Genomic DNA, 22,030 nt, shown 5'->3' with positions numbered 1-22,030 from the left:
TTTTTCTTAAGAGGTGGGGTTTTTCTATGTTGGCCAGGCTGGTCTCAAACTCCTGGCCTCAAGCAACCCTCCCGCCTTGGTCTCCCAAATGCTGGGAATACAGATGTGAGCCACTGTGCCTGGCCAATACTGTTTTTATTGTACCTTTTCTATGTTTAGATACACCAGTTCTCACTATTGTGCAAGTCTCTCTGACACATTTCATCAGACATGTTCTTTTAAAAATGGTAATCTGATTATATAGTGGTTTTAATCACCATTTGTTCTCTCCTTGCCTGATAGTGAATGAGAGCCACAAGTCTGAATTTATAGAGCTAAGGAAGTGGCTGAAAGCTAGGAAGTTTCAAGATTCAAACTTAGCGCCTGCTTGTTTTCCAGGTAAGATCTAGCCTTCAGCTGTCCTGCCCTTTCCCATGCGAGAGCCAGGTAGACAGCAGGGGCCACTCTTGCAAGTGGGCCTCAGCAGATATTGTCCCTCAGCTGGTTTGCTTGTGCTCCCCTTGGGTTGGAGGAGGAGCCCCCTGTGTGTGGCCAGTTAATTGCAGAGCTGTGGGCTTCAGCACTGAGCTGAGGTAGATTGACGTTCTCTTCTGGAACTTGCGCTTATTAGGGAGGTTAGGTTAACATTTTGCCAGGCGCAGTGGCTCATGTCTGTAATCCCAGCACTTTGGGAGGCTGAGGCAGGCAGATCACTTGAGCTTGGGAGTTTGAGACCAGCCTGGCCAAAATGACGAAATCCTGTCTCTACTAAAAGTCCAAAAGTTAGCCAGGCGCGGTGGTGTGCCCTGTAGTCCCAGCTACTCTACAGGCTTAGGCGGGAGGATTGCTTGAGCCCGGGAGTTTGAGGCTGCAGAGAGTCATGATCATGCCCCTGCACTCCAGCGTGGGCGATAGAGTGAGACCTTGTCTCAAAAAACTAACAAAAACCAAAAACCACTTTCTTCTGGAACATTCTCTCACAGAGGTTGGGCAGCTTGCTCTGGGTGTGTGCCTGCATACATGGCCACTCCACTCTTCCACAGGTGGGCGGGAGATAACCACAGGGAGGACCAAGATGCTCTTTACAAGGATTTGGAGTCTGCTGCAGCACAGAGATGGTGGTGCAATTAGGGCCCCAAAGTTCTACATCACAGGGCAGGCTGCACCTTACAGAAAAGTTAAGGCATATGCCACACAATGCTCCCATTGTCCATCAGAATTATTACTCAAGTACCCGTTAGGTAATTGAACTTTGAGCAAATTAACTTCCTCATATACCCCCCACCAAGGCAAATGATTTCCCACTTGTGCCCCTTGCTGAGTGAGGTGATGTGTGTAAAGTTGTTTTCCATGAGTCAGTTACACATCATGACTTTGAACGAAAATGCTTGATTTGAGCCATTTTCTCTTAGGGCCCCTTCTAGTTGATGGTCATGAACCATATTGTCAGCCTCTAACATAATGGTTGCCTTTCTGTTTTTCTGTGTCAAAGATGGTCAGTAAAAGCCACACTCTTAGATTATACTGAACAGAGTTCTTCCCCAGATGATCAAGAGAGTCAGTAGTGTCAGAGGTAGACTTGCCGTGTCTAAGGCCTGCCCACATCTCAGGTGTCATTTGCCCTAAGAAGGATGGGTTTAAAATCATCAAGCAGGAATCAGCAGATGGTGTAGATGGAATACCTGAGAGTAGGTAATCTGTTTGTAATTTGGAGCAGTAAAGAGTTCCTATTTTTAAAAGTGAGAACAACTTGCCCTGGCCCCAGCCCCAGATTTCAGGCGATGCAGGTGCAGAAGCACAGTGGCTTGGCAGTGACCTGAGCCCGGTGCTTACAGTTCTGGGGACAAGGAACCTTCTGTAAGTGCTTCATATAGTTTTTAGCTCCTAATCAGTGTATGATAGGAGGTAACATTTTTGGGCTTCAGTCAAAATGTATGAACTCTGGGGAATTCATCTTAGTTTGTGGAGGGGCATAGGAAATCTCCTAAGCAGGATTCCATCTTTAGACTCTCTCTTCTTTTCTGCTTTGGAAACTGACCCCAGCATTTCCTTTCACCACCAAAAGCGCTAGCCAGGTCAGGGCCTCCCATGTAGATTGATGATAGTGGAAATTTTGAGGCTTTGAGACATTTGTAATAAGCTTTACTCTTACGAGCTCCTAATGGCCACTTCTACTTTGCCTAATATATGCAATATGAAAATGAAAGTAAGTGTAGATTATTATGTGTTTTTTGATATTAAACACTATCATGTAAATATAGGTAAAGGCTCTTCTAGATGTATTCCATAGGCCAGCTTTTGTTCACATACATGTTTGGAGAGAATTTCCACTTAGATTAGCACGTAAGGTTTTGGAAGGATAACCACGCAGAAGAAAATCTTCCCGTTAGTAATTGATTCTAGGAGGAGTTCTGGTGCACAGGGGCGATTAACTCCACAATGCGGTACACGAAATGAATGAAATACGCTATCAACACTAGAACCAGCTGTGTGAGCAGACAGTATCCTCCTGGGAGGGGAGATGAATTGGGACTCATCAACTCCAACTTGGCTGGGAAACCCATAGAGAACTTGAGGCAGGAATTCCCACCATGAACCGGGAGCATCAAATCCAACCTGCCAGGAAACTGATGGAAGACTTGAGGCAGGAATTCCCACCATGAAACAGGAGCATCAAATCCAAGTTGCGGGAAACTGATGAAGACTTGAGGCAGGAGTTCCCACTGTGAGCCAGGAGCTCCCAGTAGTCCTGCATTGACTTGGCTGAATTATTTTCCCTCCCAGCTAAGAGAGGAAAGGTGAGGAATGATGAATTGGAGACGTTAATGCTCTAGGCCTCTTATGATCATGTAATACCTATGCCTGCCAGAAAAGCTGTCATCTGAGCATCCTTTCAGTGTTCGTCTGACTGCTCCAGGAGCAGAAGCTTAGGCATGGAGGGAGAAACTTCTGGAAGTTGGTGGGGTATTAATGCAGCTGCTGAGGTTACTGTGGTGACTGTGCTCCAGCTGGAGCCTTGGCTCACAGGCACCCGCTGGAGCTGACCTACCCAGCTGAGCTCACCAGGTCATGGAGAGCCCATCTCATGGGTTACCTGATCAGAGAGGGGAGGATGTCTGCAGGCTTTGTGGGGACTTAAGTGGGGTTTACTGGCCAGCCAGCCAATCAAAGGGGTCTCAAGGTTTTTACTCCGGAGAGCTGAGTCTGGTAATGGGGATAAGTGGCCTGGGGCTCTAGCCTCAGAGGTTGGCTGGGCATTGGGAATAGCACCTTATTGGCCAGTAGGCCCCAGGGGAGAGAGTCCAGCCAAAGCTTTCTGCAAGAGGCCAGGAGTAGGTCTGTATCAAGTCCACGGTGGTCTTTAGGTCTCACCTCTGAAGCTGACTTTGCCCTTCAAGGATTATAACTCACTGGAGGTCAAGACATTTTCTGGAATAGCTTTCTGACTCCCTGTTTCTCCTTGGAATCAAAGACAGACACATCCAGCTTCAGCCTTGTGTAATTTTGAAGTTCACATTTTTTTTTTTTTTTTTCATAATGATATGTCTAGGGCCTCGAAGGTGTAGTAGGATTTACTCTTTGTGTCTTTGCTTTCCTAGGTACAGGAAGAGGGCTGATGAGCCAAACATCCTTGCAGGTGAGAATTTTCCTTTGATCCTTGAAACCCAGTGTAGATTTTGCTGCTTTGTTTTTGTGGTTCAAATGAAGTGGATTAAAAAAATTTCAGACATACAGTCATTTCTTACTTACCTAATAGATATGTTTGAATATGGTTCTATCAACTAGGATTAAGTTTGTTGCAATGAAAGACAAGCCCAAAGTTGAGGTGCTTAAGCAGCATGGAAATTTATTTTTTTCTCACTCATAGAAACAAGCTTGGAGTAGGCTGGCCCAAGCTGGTGGGGCAGTCCCATGGTCCGTGGAGGCCCCAGCTCCTTCCAGCTCTCTCATGTCCTTAAGGGAACTGCACCCTCAGGTCAGGGTGCAGGTCTTGGAACTTGGGCAGCAGGAGAGAGCAAGGGGGTGAGGAAGGGCAGGCTTCCTCCCTTTAAGGAAATTCCAGTCCCTCTGTCCTTGACCGGTGATCAGGTACACAGCCCTAGCCAGCTGCAAGGGAGGAGAGCCGTGCTGGCCTTTCCCCAGCCACGTGCCCTCTAAGTAGGATTCTGTTAGTGAGGACGGGGTGAGAAGGCGTGTTGGGATAGGCAACTAGCAATCTCTGCCACAACACATTACATGTCAGATCACGTTTAAAGTGTGCTGAGGCAGCTGCTGCTGTTTGTGAGGCAGTTGTGGTGCAGCAGGTAGAAACCAGAGCTAAGGGAGGATGAGGCCTCGGGTTTGGGCCAGAGTGGCCTTCAGCTGCCTGGGGGCCCCAACCCGAGACCCCCTCATACCCTTGCCTTCCGTTTCCTCCTCTACAAAATGAGGAAGTAAATGATGACCTCCAAGGTTTCTTTTCGTTCTTCCGATCCTGTTTTAAAGATCTCTAATGCACGATTTTCTGTACAGCTAGAAATTAATTTTTTTTTTTTTTTTTTTTTTTTTTTTTTTTTTGAGACGGAGTCTCGCTCTGTCACCCAGGCTGGAGTGCAGTGGCCGGATCTCGGCTCACTGCAAGCTCCGCCTCCCGGGTTTACGCCATTCTCCGGCCTCAGCCTCCCGAGTAGCTGGGACTACAGGCGCCCGCCACCTCGCCTGGCTAGTTTTTTGTATTTCTTAATAGAGACGGGGTTTCACCGTGTTAGCCAGGATGGTCTCGATCTCCTGACCTCGTGATCCGCCCGTCTCGGCCTCCCAAAGTGCTGGGATTACAGGCTTGAGCCACCGCGCCCGGCCTAGAAATTAATTTCTTCCTTTATTTAAAAATTGTCCTTTAAAAAATTCTTTATTTAAAACTCATACTCAGATGTGTACATATGTTTAGTCTAAGGAATGGTATCTTTTTTTTGTTTGTTTTGTTAGTAGATAAAAAGTAATTTTTTTTTTTTGAGACAGAGTCTTGCTCTGTCGCCCAGGCTGGAGTGCAGTGGCATGACCTTGGCTCCCTGCAACCTCCGTCTCCTGGGTTCAAGCAATTCTCTTGCCTGAGCCTCCTGAATAGCTGAGATTACAGGCGTGTGCCATCAAGCCTAGCTAATTTTTTTGTGTTTTTAGAGACAGGGTTTCACCGTGTTGGCCAGGCTGGTCTTGAACTCCTGACCTCAGGATCTGCCCGCCTCGGCCTCCCAAAGTGTTGGGATTACAAGCATGAGCCACTATGCCTGGTCCAAAGGTAATTTTAATTGTTAAAAATGTTGTGCTAAAAAGATAAATTTTTAAAATATTAAAGGAAAATATAATTTCTTTAAAATGCAAACACAGTCAGCAAGGGAATTCAGGTTATGTTTCCTAAACAGGTGAAAATCACAAACACAAGAAGTCCAATATATAAAGAATGGTATGTTTTGAGGTTGTAATTCTATTATGCTGTGTTAATGTTTTCGTCATTTAAATTTTTTTAATTGTGGTAAAATATATGTAACGTAAAACTTAACATCTTAACCATTTTGAAGTTCAGTAGTATTAAGTACTTTCATATTGTCATGCAGTATTTTTATTTTTGGAGGAAAGTGTAATTGACTTTATTCTGTAGCAGAATTTGGGGATGAGAAATGTCATGTATGCAGCAGTAACTACAGGTAGTCTTTGTTTAGGTCGTGAAATAATTGGCAGTTGTTTCACATGTACATTCAAATGTGGTTGTTTTATCAAAAGTTTTTGAAATTTGAGACATATTTTACATATAGTGAAATGCACAGCGAAGTGTACAATTTGCATTTTGATGATAAAGAGATTTACCCAAATATTTTCTAACCATAAGATCATAGGATGTTGGCATGGGAAGTGACCATGGTGATCATCCAGCTTAATCTTGCTTTACAGATGAGGAAACCAGAAATTGATCCCGGAAGATTTTTTGGCTGAGATTTTTTTTTTCTTTCTTTTTTGAGAAGGAGTCACGTTCTGTCACCCAGGCCAGAGTGCAGTGGCGCAATCTCCGCTCACTGCCATCTCTGCCTCCTGAGTTCAACTGATTCTCCTGCCTCAGCCTCCGGAGTAGCTGGGATTACAGGCGCCTGCCACCACGGTCGGCTAATTTTTGTACTTTTAGTAGAGATGGGGTTTCATCATATTGGTCAGGCTGGTCTTGAACTCCTGGCCTCAAGCAATCCACCCGCCTAAGCCTCCCAAAGTTCTGGGATTACAGGCGTGAGCCACCATGCCCGGGCTTGGCTGAGATTTTTAACCAACTTAGATGCCAGTTAGAATTAAAGGAGAATCTCACATCTGGCTTCATCATGTTGTGTTTATTTAAACTGTTTTCTATTACTTTACATCGAATTTTTCTTCTGTGGTTCTATCTCAGTGGGAGACACTGAGAACGATACTCTTGCAAGTGGTAGAATTCGATCCTTACTACGTTGGGCATGCTGGCCTTTCTTTAGCTCCTAGGCGTGGGTTATGTAGAGAGCAGACCATTGCCTAGCCACTTGGATTTCACTGAATACAATTTTTTGGGGGTAGTTTCTGAAGGGGGCTGCCCCTCTACACCTGTGGGTATTTCTCATCAGGAGGGATGAGAGACTGAGAAAAGAAATAAGACACAGAGACAAAGTATAGAGAAAGAACAGTGGGCCCGGCACACTCAGCATGTGAGGACCTGCACCAGCGCCGGTCTCCGGGTGTCCTCAGTATTTATTGATGACTATTTTCACTATCTCGGCAAGGGGAGTGGGGCAGGAGAACAGGGTGAGCGGGGTGATGGTGGGGAGAAGATCAGCAGGAAAACATGTGAGTAAAAGAATCTGCATCGTAAATAAGTTGAAGGGAAGGTACTGTGTCCGGATGTGTACATAGGCTAGATTTGTTTCTCTTTACCCAAGCATCTCAGTATAGGAAAGAGTGACAGAGTAGTATTGCTGCCAGCATATCTCGCCTCCAGCCACAGGGTGGTTTTCTCCTATCTCAGAATAGAACGAATAGTTGGATTTACACCGAGACATTCTGTTCCCAGGGACTTGCGGGAAATAGGCCTTCCTCTTTTACTAATCCTTCTTAGCACAGACCCTTTACAGATGTTGGGCTGGGGGACGATAAGGTCTTTTCCTTCCCACGAGGCCATATGTCAGGCTGTCTCAGTGGGGGGAAACCTTGGACAATACCCAGACTTTCTTGGGCAGAGGTCCCTGTGGCTTTCCGCAGTGCATCGTGCCCCTGGTTAATAGAGAATGGAGAATGGCGATGACTTTTACCAAGCATACTGCCTGCAAACATACTGTTAACAAGGCACATCCTGCATAGCCTTAAATCCCTTAAACCTTGATTCAATACAGCACATGTTTCTGTGAGCACAGGGTTGGGCCTAAAGTTACAGATTAACAGCATCTCAAAGCAGAATGATTTTTCTTTGTACAGATCAAAATGGAGTTTCTTATGTCTTCCTTTTTCTACATAGACACAGTAACAGTCTGATCTCTCTTTCTTTTCCCCACAGTTTCTGTTTGTTTGCTATTGGTAGCACTATTTCCTGGCATAAGAAAGTGCAGAAACAGGTGAAACCCTGTCTGTACTAAAAATACAAAAATTAGCTGGGCATGATGGCAGGCGCCTGTAGTCCCAGCTGCTCAGGAGGCTGAGGCAGGAGAATCGCTTGAACCTGGGAGGTGGAGGTTGCAGTGAGCTGAGATCGCGCCATTGCATTCTAGCCTGGGAGACAAGAGCAAAACTCCATCTCAAAAAAAAAAGTGAAGAAACAGTATAATTTGAATTGTCAACATGTTTCCACCACTCATTCTGGTGAAGGGTTGACTGCCTGTCAATGCTTTCATTTTTGTTGGGGTTGTGGGACCTGGCATTGGAGCAGCCTTATGTGCATCTGCTGACTCGCAGAGTTGGGAGCGACTCCATTGGTGGCTTTTGGTTGAGTTATAGTGGGTTCTTGGTAGGTGACTGTGGGATCAAAGACTTTTTCAGACTCATACTCCTGGGTTCTTCCCAAAGCATAGGCATCCTCAACTTTGCTTTCCTTTTGGCCAGGAGGGACAGATGATTATTTCGTTGCCTGAGAGTTGCCTGCTCACCACGGACACAGTGATTCGAAGCTACTTAGGGGCATACATTACTAAGTAAGTGACCACACACATGCTTACCTGGTGCAAGTGCTTCTCCTTAAAGTCTGTCATTGGCGAATATGTCTCTTGAGACATAATTCATTAATACCCAGTCCCTTTTAGAGCAGATAAATACCTGAAATGATGTGAAAAGTTTACTCTGTTCTAGAAAGTTTGTCCTTCCTCTTCCCCTCCCTCCCTCCCTCCCCCCCTCCCTCCCCCCTCCCTCCCTCTCCTCTCCTCTCCCCTCCCCTCCCCTCCCCTCCCCTCCCCTCCCCTCCCCTCCCCTCTCCTCTCCTCTCTCCTCTCTCTCTCTCTCCCTCCCTCCCTCCCTCTCTCCCTCCCTCTCTCTCTCTCTCTCTCTCTCTCTCTCTCTCTCTCTGTCTTTCTTGAGACGGAGTCTCACCTGTTGCCCAGGCTAGAGTGCAGTGGTGTGATCTTGGCTCATTGCAACCACTGCCTCCTGGGTTCAAGCGATTCTCCTGCCTCAACCTCCCAAGTAGCTGGGATTACAGGGGCCCGCCACCATGCCTGGCTAATTTTTTTTTTTTTTGTATTTTTAGTAGAGTTAGCGTTTCACCATCTTGGCCAGGCTGATCTTGAACTTCTGACCTCGTGATCCTCCCGCCTCGGGCTCCCAAAGTGCTGGGATTACAGGTGTGAGCCACCGTGCCCAGCCGGAAAGTTTGTTCTTAATTCACTGTAAATGGCATTTTTAAGGTTTTTAATAGGCTTCCTGGAGTGTGGGTGTGATACCACCATCTATCACTTACTAAGAAATAAAAATTAAATGGGATAATATATGTAAATCACAGCTGAGTGCTTTGGTTCTTAGTAGCCTGTTCTCTTCCATCACAGTAGCTCTTGACAAATGTAAGTTACTCTCTCTTATTTCTACCCTTACTGTACTTCAGTTTTTCTTGAACTTTGAAGAGCTGTTGACATTATGAAAGAATTAGTTTTATTTGGGTATAGAAGAGAGGAGGCTGATGTGGGAGAACTGTTTTCTGGCACACGTTCTGCTGGGCCTTTGTTTTGGGGCATCTCTGAAGACAGAGTGAGAGACCCGCAGTGGAAGGGATTTCTAAATTACGAGGGTACCGTTTCTTTCTTTCTTTTCTTTTTTGTTTTTTTTCTTTTTCTTTTTCTTTTTTTTTTTTTTTTTTTTGAGACAGGGTCTTGCTGTGTCGCCTAGGCTGGAGTGCAGTGGCGATCTTAGCTCCCTGCAACCTCCACCTTCTGGGTTTAAGCAGTTCTCATGCCTCAGCCTCCCAAGTAGCTGGGATTACAGGCATGCTCCACCGTGCCTAATTTTTGCATTTCTATTAAAGATGGGGTTTCACCATGTTGACCAGGCTGGTCTCAAACTCCTGGCCTCAAGTGATTCACCCACCTCAGCCTCCCAAAGTGCTGGGATATAGGCAAAGGGCCACTGTGCCTGGCATATACTGTTTCTTAACTGTTAGGTAAGTTCTGGACTTTCTTCCCCTGGCATGTTTTTGGAAGAAGGTGAATAGGTCTTTTAGGCCCGTGTAGAGGCAAGGATGCTGTCATTATAAACATTTTCTGAATCATTCTGAAATTTTGAGTAGAATGTATGGCAGTATAGGAATCTGGACCTTGAAGGATTGATGAAAACTTTTTCTAAATACCTTCAGGCAACATGAGATCTTTTTATTGGCAATTGTGCAAAACAAATAAAAATACTGTGATACATAATTTGTAATAGAGCAGGTAAACTTAGGAATAAAAGCGTTAGAACTGCACAAGTGTATATGAGCATATTCCATTTTGGTTAAGGTTGGTGCCTTCCAACAGAGCTTTCAGCAATGACAGATGTTTTTTCTGCATTGTCTGGTATGGTGGCCATTAGCTCTGAATGGCTATTGCGCACTTAAAACATAGCTTATCTCACTGAGGGATTGAATTTTAAATATTATTTAATTCTAAATAATTAAGGGTTAAATTTAAATAGCTCTGCGTACCCAGTGATTACTATATCGGATGGTGCAGGTCTCTGTTCTTTCCACCATTTTTTCCCCACCATATTTTATATCTTTATTTAGGTGAGACAAATGGAGTTAGGTCAAAAGCTTTGTAACTGGAGAACCAAGTTGGAAGCAAAGAGGTTTTTTTGCAACGAGGAATCTCTTGCAAACAAACCTGGAACTTGGCCTAGTGAGTCAGTTTTTCTGACATGTAAGTATGGCTCTTTCAGAGCACTGGCACTGGGGCTGTGCTCCCCCGGAGAGGAAGAGCCTTAAGGAAGGAAGGAAGGAACTCTTTTGAGTCTGTTAAGTAAACTGAGTGTGTTGACAGTTTGAACACACTCCCTCTGGCAGCAAAACAAACTGCTTGGCTTATTTCATATTTTGAATCAAAGTAATTCCTTTAAACCGGCTTTTAATTTTCAAAGGTGGAAGCCGCCTCCGTCTCCTCTGCTGGCGCTGTGTACCTTTTTAGTTTCAGAGAAGCATGCTGGGGACCGATCTCTTTGGAAGCCTTACCTGGAGATTTTACCCAAGGCCTATACCTGCCCTGTTTGTTTGGAGCCGGAAGTGGTGAACCTTCTTCCCAAATCGTTAAAAGCAAAGGCTGAAGAGCAGAGAGCCCATGTGCAGGAGTTCTTTGCTTCCTCCAGAGACTTTTTCTCTTCTCTGCAGCCTCTGTTTGTGGAGGCTGTTGACAGCATCTTCAGCTACAGTGCCCTGCTGTGGGCTTGGTGCACCGTCAACACCAGAGCCGTGTACCTGAGGCCCAGGCAGCGGGAATGCCTTTCTGCAGAGCCGGACACCTGTGCGCTCGCTCCATACCTGGACCTGCTGAATCATAGCCCACGTGTCCAGGTGAGAAGCTGACAAGGGAGCAGCTATTCTATTTGGATAGGAAAGCTTCCACTGCCCAGAACCTGTGACTGTAGATGGTGAGTGACACCACAGGGAGAGGCGTCGGCAGCTTCAGGTGACCCTGTTGGGATGGCCTGCCGTCAGGAGGCTCCTGTTGTTCTTCCAGACCCCACTGTCCCTCTTGCAGTGCTTGCCTCTGCCCATCTTCTCCACTTTGCTCTTCAGGCCTACAGAACCTCATGTTGCATCCCCTGTCCGGTCTTTCCCAGCAGGTGGTGCAGAGCCCTCCTTCCTTCTCCCTCGTTCCTCCTTCAAGACCAGGACTGAAGCCCAGCCTGCTTTCCTGCCCTGTCGCTTTTAAACTTGGTGTTATAGCTGTCACAGCTTTTCTCTTTGCTCTGATCGCTGACTGACTTGATCTTTTTCCCACTGAGCTCTGAAATCTTTGAGAATGGGGTCTTTGCCTTGTTCCTCTTTGTCACCCCAGTGCTCATGCAGGGCCTGGCACATAGTAGGTGTTCAGTAAATGTTTATTGAATGGATGGGTATTTGTGGGGAAAGGGTTCTGGGAAATAATGAAGGAAACCCGATTTGGGAGGTGGTCACAGATCGCATCCTCCCGAGCCTTTTCCCCAGGTGGCTCATTTGGGAAACGAGTGTTATTTGCAGGGCATGCAGGGGTAGAGGCCTGGCTTGGAGAGCAGGAGAATGTCCATCAGTCGACTCACCTGTAACGCTTTTGGGGTGTGTTGTGGAGGGACATGACTGGGATCCGTGTCCTGGCTGTCACCTTTACATGACACTCCACTGTGAGAAGAGCAGTCATGCCTTGTGAGCCCACGTGCTAAGCTCATGTGCTCTCCACATGAGATCAGAGCTTAGGGAGGTTCCCGCTCTGCTTTCTTAGCCCAGGAACAAGGGCTGTCTGCTTGTTACTTTTGTAGAAAGAAGTATCTTTAACAATCAGGAGCAAAGGAGCCTGGGATTAGATGAGTGTTTCTGTGGTTGATGTTGATGAAATAATATCAGGGGTGTGTAGTGTGATAGGATGCTAGACATGGGAACTCCGTCTGTCCCCAGTGCAGTAATTTATTTTTATTGGGACTTTTGGTGCATTTATGTGCCAAACCAATGATTTTATAGTCTACTGTAGGAAGACCACACCACAAACTACAGCCTGTGGGCATGTGGCCCGAAAGCCCTGAGCTAAGAGTGGTTTTTACACTTTGAAAGGATGGTAAAAATACAACTTGTGACAGAGACCACATAGGGCTGGCAAAGCTGAACATGTTTACTCTCTAGCTTTTTACAGATAAAGTTTATTGGCACCACCATGTCCTCCTTCCCTGGGCTATGAGTGGACGTGACCAATAAACTGCTGATGATCTCATCTGTGGTGTGTCAGGTGATGTGGTGTGGCCATCCCCAGCGCCCTAGGGCAGGACTCCCTCCCTCATCAACAGGGTGAAGTCGAGGTGGATGAAACCGGAAGTGGCATGTTCCCTATGCATAGTTACATTTATTGATGGGTGTTTGAAAGCTGCACTTGACTCACATTAATATTACATAATAACTTAATTAGTTTTTGTAGTTTTACACCTTACTTTAAAAAAAACCTTTAACAGTTTTTCTTTCTAGGTAAAAGCAGCATTTAATGAAGAAACTCACTCTTACGAAATTAGAACGACTTCACGTTGGAGAAAGCATGAAGAGGTATTCATCTGTTACGGCCCTCACGATAATCAGCGGCTGTTCCTGGAATATGGATTTGTTTCCGTCCATAATCCTCATGCTTGTGTTTATGTCTCAAGAGGTGGGAATCAACTTTGTTCTTAACGTAAACACTGTATAATTTTTTTTCCCAGTTGGAGATGTGTATTTTCAGTTTTAATAAAAATATCAAAACCATAAGACTGACATACACATCACTAATTTTCTTCTAGGTAGGCCTAGCCTTACTCTTACTGACTGTAATTTCAGTGTTGAAGTAAAAACAACAAAGCTCTGACTGATATTTAGGATAAGAAGAATTAAGAAGTTTTCATTGCATTGGGTCAAAATATAGAATAGAAGAAGAGGAAAACTGCTAAGGAAATAAATACAGTATTAAAGGATGGAAATCTTTATACTGAGATGTTGGCACTGGCACTAAAGACAATAGAATTAGAGAGCAATGAATAAAAAATATTTATTAAGCACCTACTGTGTGTAAGACACTGTGCTAATCACAGAGATAAGTCTATAGTCCTTGTTTCTGGAGGTTGATGCCATGATGACATTTGATTTCATCTATGTTCTTTTGTTTTTGGTTTTATTATTTTTGGTTTTATCATTGGTTATATTTTTTTTTTTTTTTTTTTTTTTTTTGAGACGGAGTCTTGCTCTGTCACCCAGGCTGGAGTGCAGTGGCCGGATCTCAGCTCACTGCAAGCTCCGCCTCCCGGGTTTACGCCGTTCTCCTGCCTCAGCCTCCCGAGTAGCTGGGACTACAGGCGCCCGCCACCTCGCCCGGTTAGTTTTTTTGTATTTTTTAGTAGAGACGGGGTTTCACCGTGTTAGCCGGGATCGTCTCTCGATCTCCTGGCCTCGTGATCCGCCCGTCTCGGCCTCCCAAAGTGCTGGGATTACAGGCTTGAGCCACCGCGCCCGGCCCATTGGTTGTATTTTTGAGTGAGTCGCACTCTGTTGCTCAGGCTGGAGTGCAGTGGCGTGATCTTTGCTTGTTGCAACCTCCGCCTCCCAGGTTCAGGCGATTCTTGTGCCCTAGCCTCCGGAGTAGTTGGGATTACAGGCATGCGCTACCACGCCTGGCTACTTTTTGTAATTTTAGTAGAGATGGGGTTTCGCCATGTTGGTTAGGCTGGTCTTGAACTCCTAGTCTCAAGTGATCTACCTGTCTCAGCCTCCCAAAGTGCTAGGATTATAGGAGTGAGCCACTGCACCTGACCTGGTTTTATTATTATTATTATTATTTTTTTTTTTTTTTGAGGTGGAGTCTCGCTCTGTCGCCCAGGCTGGAGTGCAGTGGCGCCATCTTGGCTCACTGCAAGCTCCGCCTCCTGGGTTCCCGCCATTCTCCTGCCTCAGCCTCCCGAGTAGCTGGGACTACAGGCGCCGCCACCACGCCCGGCTAATTTTTTTTGTATTTTTAGTGGAGACGGGGTTTCATTGTGTTAGCCAGGATGGTCTTGATCTCCTGACCTCGTGATCCGCCCGTCTCGGCCTCCCAAAGTGCTGGGATTACAGGCTTGAGCCACCGCGCCCGGCCTATTATTATTTTTAATTTTTGTTTTTTCATATGATAGAGACAAGCTTGTTATGTTGCCCAGGCTGTCTTCAAGTCCTGGGCTCAAGAGATCCTCCTGCCTCAGCCTCCCAAAGTGTTGGTATTACAGGCGGGAGCCACCGTACTTGGCCCAGTTTTATTATTTTAAAATAGTAAGTTAGCCATTACACTTAAAATGTGAAAATTCCAAATATAGTGTTAAAAGAGTACATAGAAGACTGATTTTTCCCTTTGTGAAACAGTAGAGAAGCAGTTTTCTAGGCCATGAAAAAATGGCAAGAGACTTACTAAATACATAATTTGATGCATTTTTAATATAGATTTGATTGGAAATAGAAACTTGGCCAAGCTGTTACTACTCCATCTTATAAGGCAGAATAATAATGTGATTTCTCAAAATAAAAATAGAAAAGCAAAAACTGGGTCTTGCTGCTAGAAAACCAGCTTTGAGATTGGCTTCATGTTTTCAAAATCCTGATAAATTTAATATTGATGTCCATGAAGTATTCATTTGTTGAATAAATTAATTTGAGCAAAAATTATATTTTAGTTATATTTACATTTTAAAAGTAAAATAGAAAAATCTCTCATTACCCTGCTTCTCCAAATAGCTTTGTTAGTTTGTGCGTATTTACTTTAAGTTTTTTGTAGTTGCAGTCACTAATATCCAGACTACTTTGAATTCTGGTTTGGAAAAAGCTCAGTATTGTAAACCTTTCCTCATGTTTTTGCATGGCCTCTACTTTTGTTGACTGTAATTTTCCAACAGTCATGCTGATGTCCTAATGACCTGCTTGTTTTTGGTGGATTTACTTAGTGGGAGCACGAGCTGAGGTTATGCGTGTTTAGTCCTCCAGCCTTGGAATTCTGATAACCTTTCAGGGACTCAGTACTGATGTGACTGAATTGGACTCGAAGAGTAGACTTCCTTGTGAATTAGGTGGAATTGTTTGTGCATGTCTGGGTTGCTAAGGGGAAAGGAGGTGAGTTGAGAAGGGAAGGAAGACATACTTTCGTCCAAATTTACGCCCTAACAGTCTGATTTTTTTTTAAATATAGAAATACTTGTTAAATATCTTCCATCAAGAGATAAACAGATGGACAAAAAGATTTCTATTCTAAAGGATCATGGCTATATAGAGTAAGTGTTTCTCTTTCCCTCTTAGAATTATTCCTTTAGGAAATGTTCATGGAAAACCTGGGGTTAAATTTTCCATGGGGGTGAGACACCTCTTGACCCTGTGTCAGCTGACGGGTAGGTATTGAGCACTTACTGTGTGCAGTAAAACTGCTTGATGTTGTGGAGGACATGAGGAGTAGAAGACAGTTGAAAGAAACTTCTTTGGGGACATAAGGTACAAGCTAGAAATATTAAATTACAGTACCAAAAGAGAGCTTGCATGTGTTGATGGGTGGCCCAGGATGAGTCTGTCTACCCTGTGGTCATGTGGAAAGGCCAGGCTGGCCCTCAGGAGAGCCCAGGCACCTGGCACCATGGTGCAGGCTCTTGGGGTAGGTGGGTAGCCAGGTGATTCCATGCCAAGTGGCTAAACGGGGTTCAAGGCTCTCCCTTTTGGATTTTCTTTTCTGGATGAAATTAAGTTTGAAATGATCCCTCCATGGTGTGAGAGCAGCCTGGCAGTGGTGGCTGCCATCTGTGGGATGCCCGGGTAGTTCCAGTTCTTAAGCGTTTCTCTTACTGGGAACTCCTGCCCTTGGGCCCTGCCTCAGGCCCCTCATTCATGTTCAAGCTTCTTACTAAAATTATTGCAAAAGAGCTGTTTACTCTTTAAAAAAAATGGGGAGAGAATTTTCTGTTACTTAGGCTTTCTTTTTAAGTATTTGCAGACTGATTTTCTCCTGTCCTTTGACCAAGATTGCAGGTTACATGACATTTAGCAACCCCTTTAAAAATGTGTTTGACTCTTCAGTCATTTGCTATGAGGTCATGAAATACTGAAATGACGGATTTGTCATTATTTGTTTTTCTGCTTCAGAAATTTGACATTCGGATGGGATGGACCATCTTGGAGGCTACTCACAGCCCTTAAGTTGTTATGTCTGGAAGCTGAAAAATTGTAAGTTTCACATGTGTTGGTCTTAAGCTGAGGCAACAGGCTAGATATAACTTTGGAGCGTTTGTTTGTGTTTTGGCTTGCATTCAGATACCCAACCAGGGAGGAAAAAGGAATGTCCTACATTGAAGTTGCTTTTTTGTTATGTAACTTGCCCATGTAGTGAATGTTTCATTTCTCAGTTTTAACCGTTTTGGAATTCTGGTTTTAGAATCATAATCAGAATACATAGTTCTGATAATTTTTTTGTTTCTACTCATATTTTCCTACTGGTGACCTGAAATCCTTTAGAAAGTGTGGGCATTGGCACCGTTCAGAGGAAAGTCTGAGAGTAGGTAGGTTTTGCCCGGGACAAATAGAGCTTGAGCTCCTAACGTCGGTCCTGCCCTGGGGCAGATCCAGAAGCCTGGCTGAAGAGCTGGACTTTTCCATGGGGGAGGCAGGTCGGGGAGCCCCTGGTGTGGGTCTGCATCCTGGCCAGGCTCCCTCATGTTCCTGCCTGCTGTCAGTCCTGCTCCCTGCAGCCACCTGTCGGCACATCCAGCTGTGCTGTACCCAGTACAGGGGCAGCTTCGGCCTGAGTCCCTGGCAGGGAGAGCAGCCTTCAACCTTCTGCTGCTAGATATCCAGGGAGAACCTCTTGAAGATGGTGCAGGCTGTCCTTGAGCAGTTGGGAGGCCTGACTGAGATGAGGCACAGTGCCTGGGAGCAGTCAGTGCCCCTTCTGTGATGCCTGTTCTTCTTGTGGATGAGATGATGTTGCTTCCTTCTTTTTCTCTAGGAACTTTTGGAGTAAAATTTCTCCCTGGTCTCAACACCAAACATAGTTTTTGTTTTTATTCTTAGCAAATGGAGTGTTTTTATCTTACAGATACTATGAATTCTTTAACTGATGTTTCCTTCTTTTTCTTGTTCGCTGGAAAACTGAGAGGCAAATCTGAGGTCCATCCAAATGTACCTAATGTTAGGGCGTGCGGTTTCACACTGGCCCGTTCCTGCTGTGTCTTGTCTTTTCTCCCCTCTTCTTCCTTTGTCTTGTTTTCTGCCTTCATTCATCTTACCTTTAATTTCGTGTGCATTCATGTAAGCTTCTTTAAATCCTTCTGGCAACAAGGTATGAGTCCTTTTTGGACACTTCAGCCTAAAATTAAATACAACAACTGGCTGTTTCCCAGAGGTCTTCCTTAGGCCTCTTTTCTTCCATTTGAGTTACTGCTTACTGAGTGGGTGGTGGAGAAAACATGTGTGGGCTCTGGCTGATGCGTGTTTGCAGTTCTTTCTGCCTCTCATTAGGTCTGTCACTTAGGGTGGGTGCTTCAACTTTCCTGAGTGAGCCCTGGCATGGGGATAATCATGCTTTCTTTGCTAGGTAACTGTGAAGATTAAATTAGATAATGGTTATTCATGAACACCATGCCTGACAATCATTTTTTTTTTCTTTCCTGAGAACTCATTTCACCTGTCATCTCTGACGCTGAAGCCTTCTGAGACTATTCCGGGCTGTGTCTTGCCAGCTGTTCTGAATTCTAATGGGCTCCTGTTTACTTCCACAGCAGCCATCTTTCCTCCCCTTGGAAGCCACTTCCACTTCCAGATTCTCGGTGTTCAGAATCCGGTCCTCCATCCTTTTCTCCCGGTCGTTCTTTCTAGTGTCTAGGTCTGGCGCTGCCACCTCTGCTCCACATCCTGCTGTGGCTCCCTTGCACCTGCCACAGCAGACCTGCCAGAGTGGGCCCTGCCTGCTGACTGAGCCCCATTTCCTACGAGCCTTTGTAGTAGAGCTTTGGAATGACTTGCATGGGGATAGAGGCTTGCTGTAGATTCCTTCTTCCAGACACGGAGCATTTGGCTTTGTGAATTGTGTCCCAGTTTGCTACTATTTTGGACAGACTGTCACTTGAAGAGAAGGAAAACTCCCACCTTTGCTCCTTAGTCCTCTGCCTTTCGGCTGTGGACTCGCCCTCCTGTTCTGTCACTGGCTTCGTTCCCATGGCTGGGGGCAGGACTTCATTCACTTATGGGTCACACAGGCTTGTCATGATGATAACATTCAGTCCTTGCCTGCAGAGAGCACCCACCCCTCGTGCTTTTTCTTCTCAGCTCCTCCTCCTCCTTTCTTATTACCTGGTCGGCTTCCACACAGGAGCTACAAGTGGCGTGGAGGTTTGGGGAGTCTGCTTATGGAATGAGTTGTATTATGCTCCTGGAGAAATAGGAGAAGGAGTTTATGTGTTGCATTGAAATAGAAAAGTCTGCTTTTTGAGAGCCTGCTAAAATTGTGTCATGGAACATTTTGGTTCTAGTACATGCTGGAAAAAAGTACTTCTTGGGGAAGTAATTTCAGATACGAATGAGAAGACAAGTTTGGACATAGCCCAGAAAATATGCTATTATTTCATGGAAGAGACTAATGCTATGCTTCAAAAGGTATGTTTCCAGAATGTGACATCCTTAAAGAAGTGTCTGGATTCAGCAGTTCCTTGTTTTATACATGTTGTTAGGGATAGTGCATTTCATAAGAGCATTGTTTAGTCCCTTAAATAAATAAATGTTGATGTAATTACCTCTATTTTTGTTTTCTTTGAGATGGAGTTTCACTCTTGTTGCCCAGGCTGGAGTGCAATGGCACGATCTTGGCTCACTGCAACCTCCACCTCGCAGGTTCAAGCGATTCTCCTGCCTCAGCCTCCCAGGTAGCTGGGATTACAGGTGCCCGCCACCATGCCCAGCTAATGTTTGTATTTTTAGTACAGATGGGGTTTCACCATGTTGGCCAGGCTGGTCTCGAACTCCTGACCTCAGGTGATCCACCCACCTCAGCCTCCCAAAGTGCTGGGATTACAAGTGTGAACCACTGCGCCTGGCCTGAACCACTGTGTCCGGCCTCCATTTTTGACTGTTAACCTTGTCCCTATGCTTTTTCTCTCAATTTTTTCTTTATTTTTTCTTTTTATTTTATTTTATTTTTGAGACAGGGTCTTGCTCTTGTCTCCCAGACTGGAGTACAGTGGCACAATCTCGGCTCACTGCAACCTCTGTCTCCTGGGTTGAGGCGATTCTTCTGCCTCAGCCTCCTGAGTAGCTGGGATTACAGGCGCCCACCACCATGTCTGGCTAATTTTTGTGGTTTTAGTAGAGACGGGGTTTCACCATGTTGGGCAGGCTGGTCTCGAACTCCTGACCTCAGGTGATCCACCCACCTCAGCCTCCCAAAGTGCTGGGATTACAGGCATGAGCCACCACACCTGGCCTCTTTATTTTTAATTGTATGTATTTATAGTGTACCACATGATGTTTTAAAATATGTATACGTTGTAGATGGCTCAATGAAGATATTTAACATATGCATGATCACATATACTTATTTTTTTGTGGTGAGAACACTTAAAATCTACTCTTAGCAATTTTCAAGTACATGATATGTTGTTACTAACTAGTCATCACAATGTACAATAGGTCTCTTGAACTAATCCTCTGTCCAGCTGAGATTTTGTGTCTTTTGATCAACATCTCCCTAATCCCCCTCCAACCCCTCAGCCTCTGGTGACCACAATTTGACTCCCTGCTTCTATGAGTTTGATGATTTTAGAGTCCACATATAGTGAGATCATGCAATATTTGTCATTCTGTGCTGGCTTATTGCCCTGTGACAACATGTCCTCCAGGTTCATCCATGTCACAAATGACAAAATTTCCTTTTTTTTTTTTTTTTATAAGGCTGAATGTACTTCACTGGGTATATATGCCACGTTTTCTTTCTTTCTTCATCTGTTGATGAATACTTAGGTTGACTCCATATCTTTGCCTTTACCTTTTATTAAAAGGTAAAAAGTAAAAAAGGTAAAAAGTAAAAGTTACTGTATGACTTCAAGCATTTTTTCTCATTGATGCGTTTATTTAGTAAATGTTTTAGTTAAATGAGAAATCAGCTCATTTGTATGAAAACATGCCTGGGATTTAAGGAGTGATTGTAATGTAGAAGACATTATGGAAATGAAATAAGCCAGACACAAAAGGACAAATACTGTATAATTTCACTTCTGTGAGGTTCCTAGAACAGGCAAGTTCATAGAGACAGAGAGTGGAGTAGAGGTAACTGGGGGTTTGGGGAAGAGGGGAACAGGATTACTGATAAATGGTTATAGAGTTTCTGTTTGGGGTGATAGAAACAGTTCCAGAGCTGGAGAGTGGTGGTGGATCTATAACAGTGCGAATATACGTCATGCTGCTGAACCGTACACTTAAAAACCGTACACTTAAAACCGTACACTTAAAACCGTACACTTAAAACCGTAAAAAACCGTACACTTAAAAAGATACATTCTATGATATATATATATAACTGCAATAATAATAATTAAAAAATATCTTTCAGGTGTCGCATATGAAGGATGAAAAAGAGGCCCTAATAAATCAACTAACTTTGGTGGAATCCTTGTGGACGGAAGAGCTAAAGGTTCTCAGGGCATCTGCCAAGACCCTGCACAGTTTGCAAACAGCTTTTACCTGATTTCACCAAAGTGCGTTTGGTCACCTCCTCTGGTGGGTGTTAGTCACACATTTTAGACTAAGGTTTGATGGACTAAATTTATATAGTTTAGAGTCGAGAGTGGCATCTACTCAACAATTAGGAACGTCATCCTTTTCTTTTTGCTTTTCCTACAGAAACAGAAGTTAATTTGAAGAGCGTCATCGTGGCCTGGGGCAGTGGCTGCCCCCAGGACGTGCAGGATTTCTGCAGGGGGCAGCACAGGTTCTGGGACTGTGAGGCTGTGAGTGAAGGTGGACAAGCTGTCTGGATAGCACGTCTAATGCTCTTCCGAATAAAGTGCTGAACTGTGAGGAGAGAGGCGGACTGCCAGGGAGCCAGGAGCCAGCTGCGTCCGTGTGTGGTCTGTCACCACGGGGCCTGCTTCTTATCTGACACAGCAGCTCTCAGAGTCTAGCGGTTGTGCTTTTAAGATGCTCTGATACCGTTGGGTTAAGGGGCAGGTTGGCGGTGGGTGGCTTTGGGCAGTGGGTGTGGGGAAGTGTGAGGTAGTCCTGGGTTCCCGCCAGGGTGGCCCAGCCACCAGCCGTTCCCTGTGTGACTGCACTGAGGTGGGCGTTGAAGAGTCCCCTGGGGAACACAGGGCTTCCAAGAGGAGGGAATGTCCTCTAAACATGCTCCTGGCCTCCCAAGGCGGCGCTTGTCTAATTATTCACTTGGGAAGAATGACTGGCTTAGCCAGTGGCCCTTTCTGCTTTGTTCTGGTGGCTGTCCTGGGCAGGCCTTTCAACCTGGGGAGCTGGCCCATCCGCGGTGGGCCTGTCTGCTTGATTCTGGGGTTCAGTGTAGGTCAGCTGATTGCAAACCATGGTGGTGGTTTGGCCTCTGTTCTTACTCTTGAGTTTTGATCCTGCTCAGACCCTGGGTGGGGAAAAGGAGCGCTTCCTGCACAGCTCTCAGCTGCCTGTGGCCTCAGGACTGCCTGCATAAGTAACGCAGGGGCTGCTAGTCCTGTTCAGGCCCATGCCGGAGACACTGCGTAGACAGTGTTGCCCAGGGTCCTGTTTACCCTCCCAGGGTTCATTCTTCCCAAGAGCTGAAATTCCTTTCTCACTGGAGCCCAGCAAAACCAAATGAATGGGGCCTGCTGGCCTCAGAAGGCAGGCAGAGTTTAAAATAAAACTTTCTCATGATTTCTTGAA

General features: G+C 45.2%; 1 protein-coding gene across 5 annotated transcripts in view; it reads left to right on the top strand.

Annotated features, from left to right (window-relative positions):
• Window positions 1–22,030, top strand: part of LOC105472664 (SET domain containing 4) — a 25,516-nt gene extending 3,486 nt beyond the window's left edge. For 4 of the 5 annotated variants that reach the window (XM_011726127.3, XM_071095689.1, XM_011726129.2 and 1 more), the window contains exons 3-12: window positions 283–378; window positions 3,579–3,616; window positions 8,059–8,147; window positions 10,549–10,978; window positions 12,617–12,791; window positions 15,324–15,405; window positions 16,262–16,342; window positions 18,643–18,766; window positions 20,715–20,881; window positions 21,005–22,030. In XM_011726127.3, coding sequence (XP_011724429.2) covers window positions 283–378; window positions 3,579–3,616; window positions 8,059–8,147; window positions 10,549–10,978; window positions 12,617–12,791; window positions 15,324–15,405; window positions 16,262–16,342; window positions 18,643–18,766; window positions 20,715–20,849 — 1,250 coding nt within the window. In that variant the 3' untranslated portion in view covers window positions 20,850–20,881; window positions 21,005–22,030. The remainder of the gene's footprint in view (window positions 1–282; window positions 379–3,578; window positions 3,617–8,058; window positions 8,148–10,548; window positions 10,979–12,616; window positions 12,792–15,323; window positions 15,406–16,261; window positions 16,343–18,642; window positions 18,767–20,714; window positions 20,882–21,004) is intronic. The other variant, XM_024790046.2, reaches the window with a different exon arrangement.

The sequence above is a fragment of the Macaca nemestrina genome, chromosome 4 (assembly GCF_043159975.1).
Source record: "Macaca nemestrina isolate mMacNem1 chromosome 4, mMacNem.hap1, whole genome shotgun sequence".
Lineage (NCBI taxonomy): Eukaryota > Metazoa > Chordata > Mammalia > Primates > Cercopithecidae > Macaca > Macaca nemestrina.
This window is presented reverse-complemented; position numbering and strand designations above follow the sequence as displayed.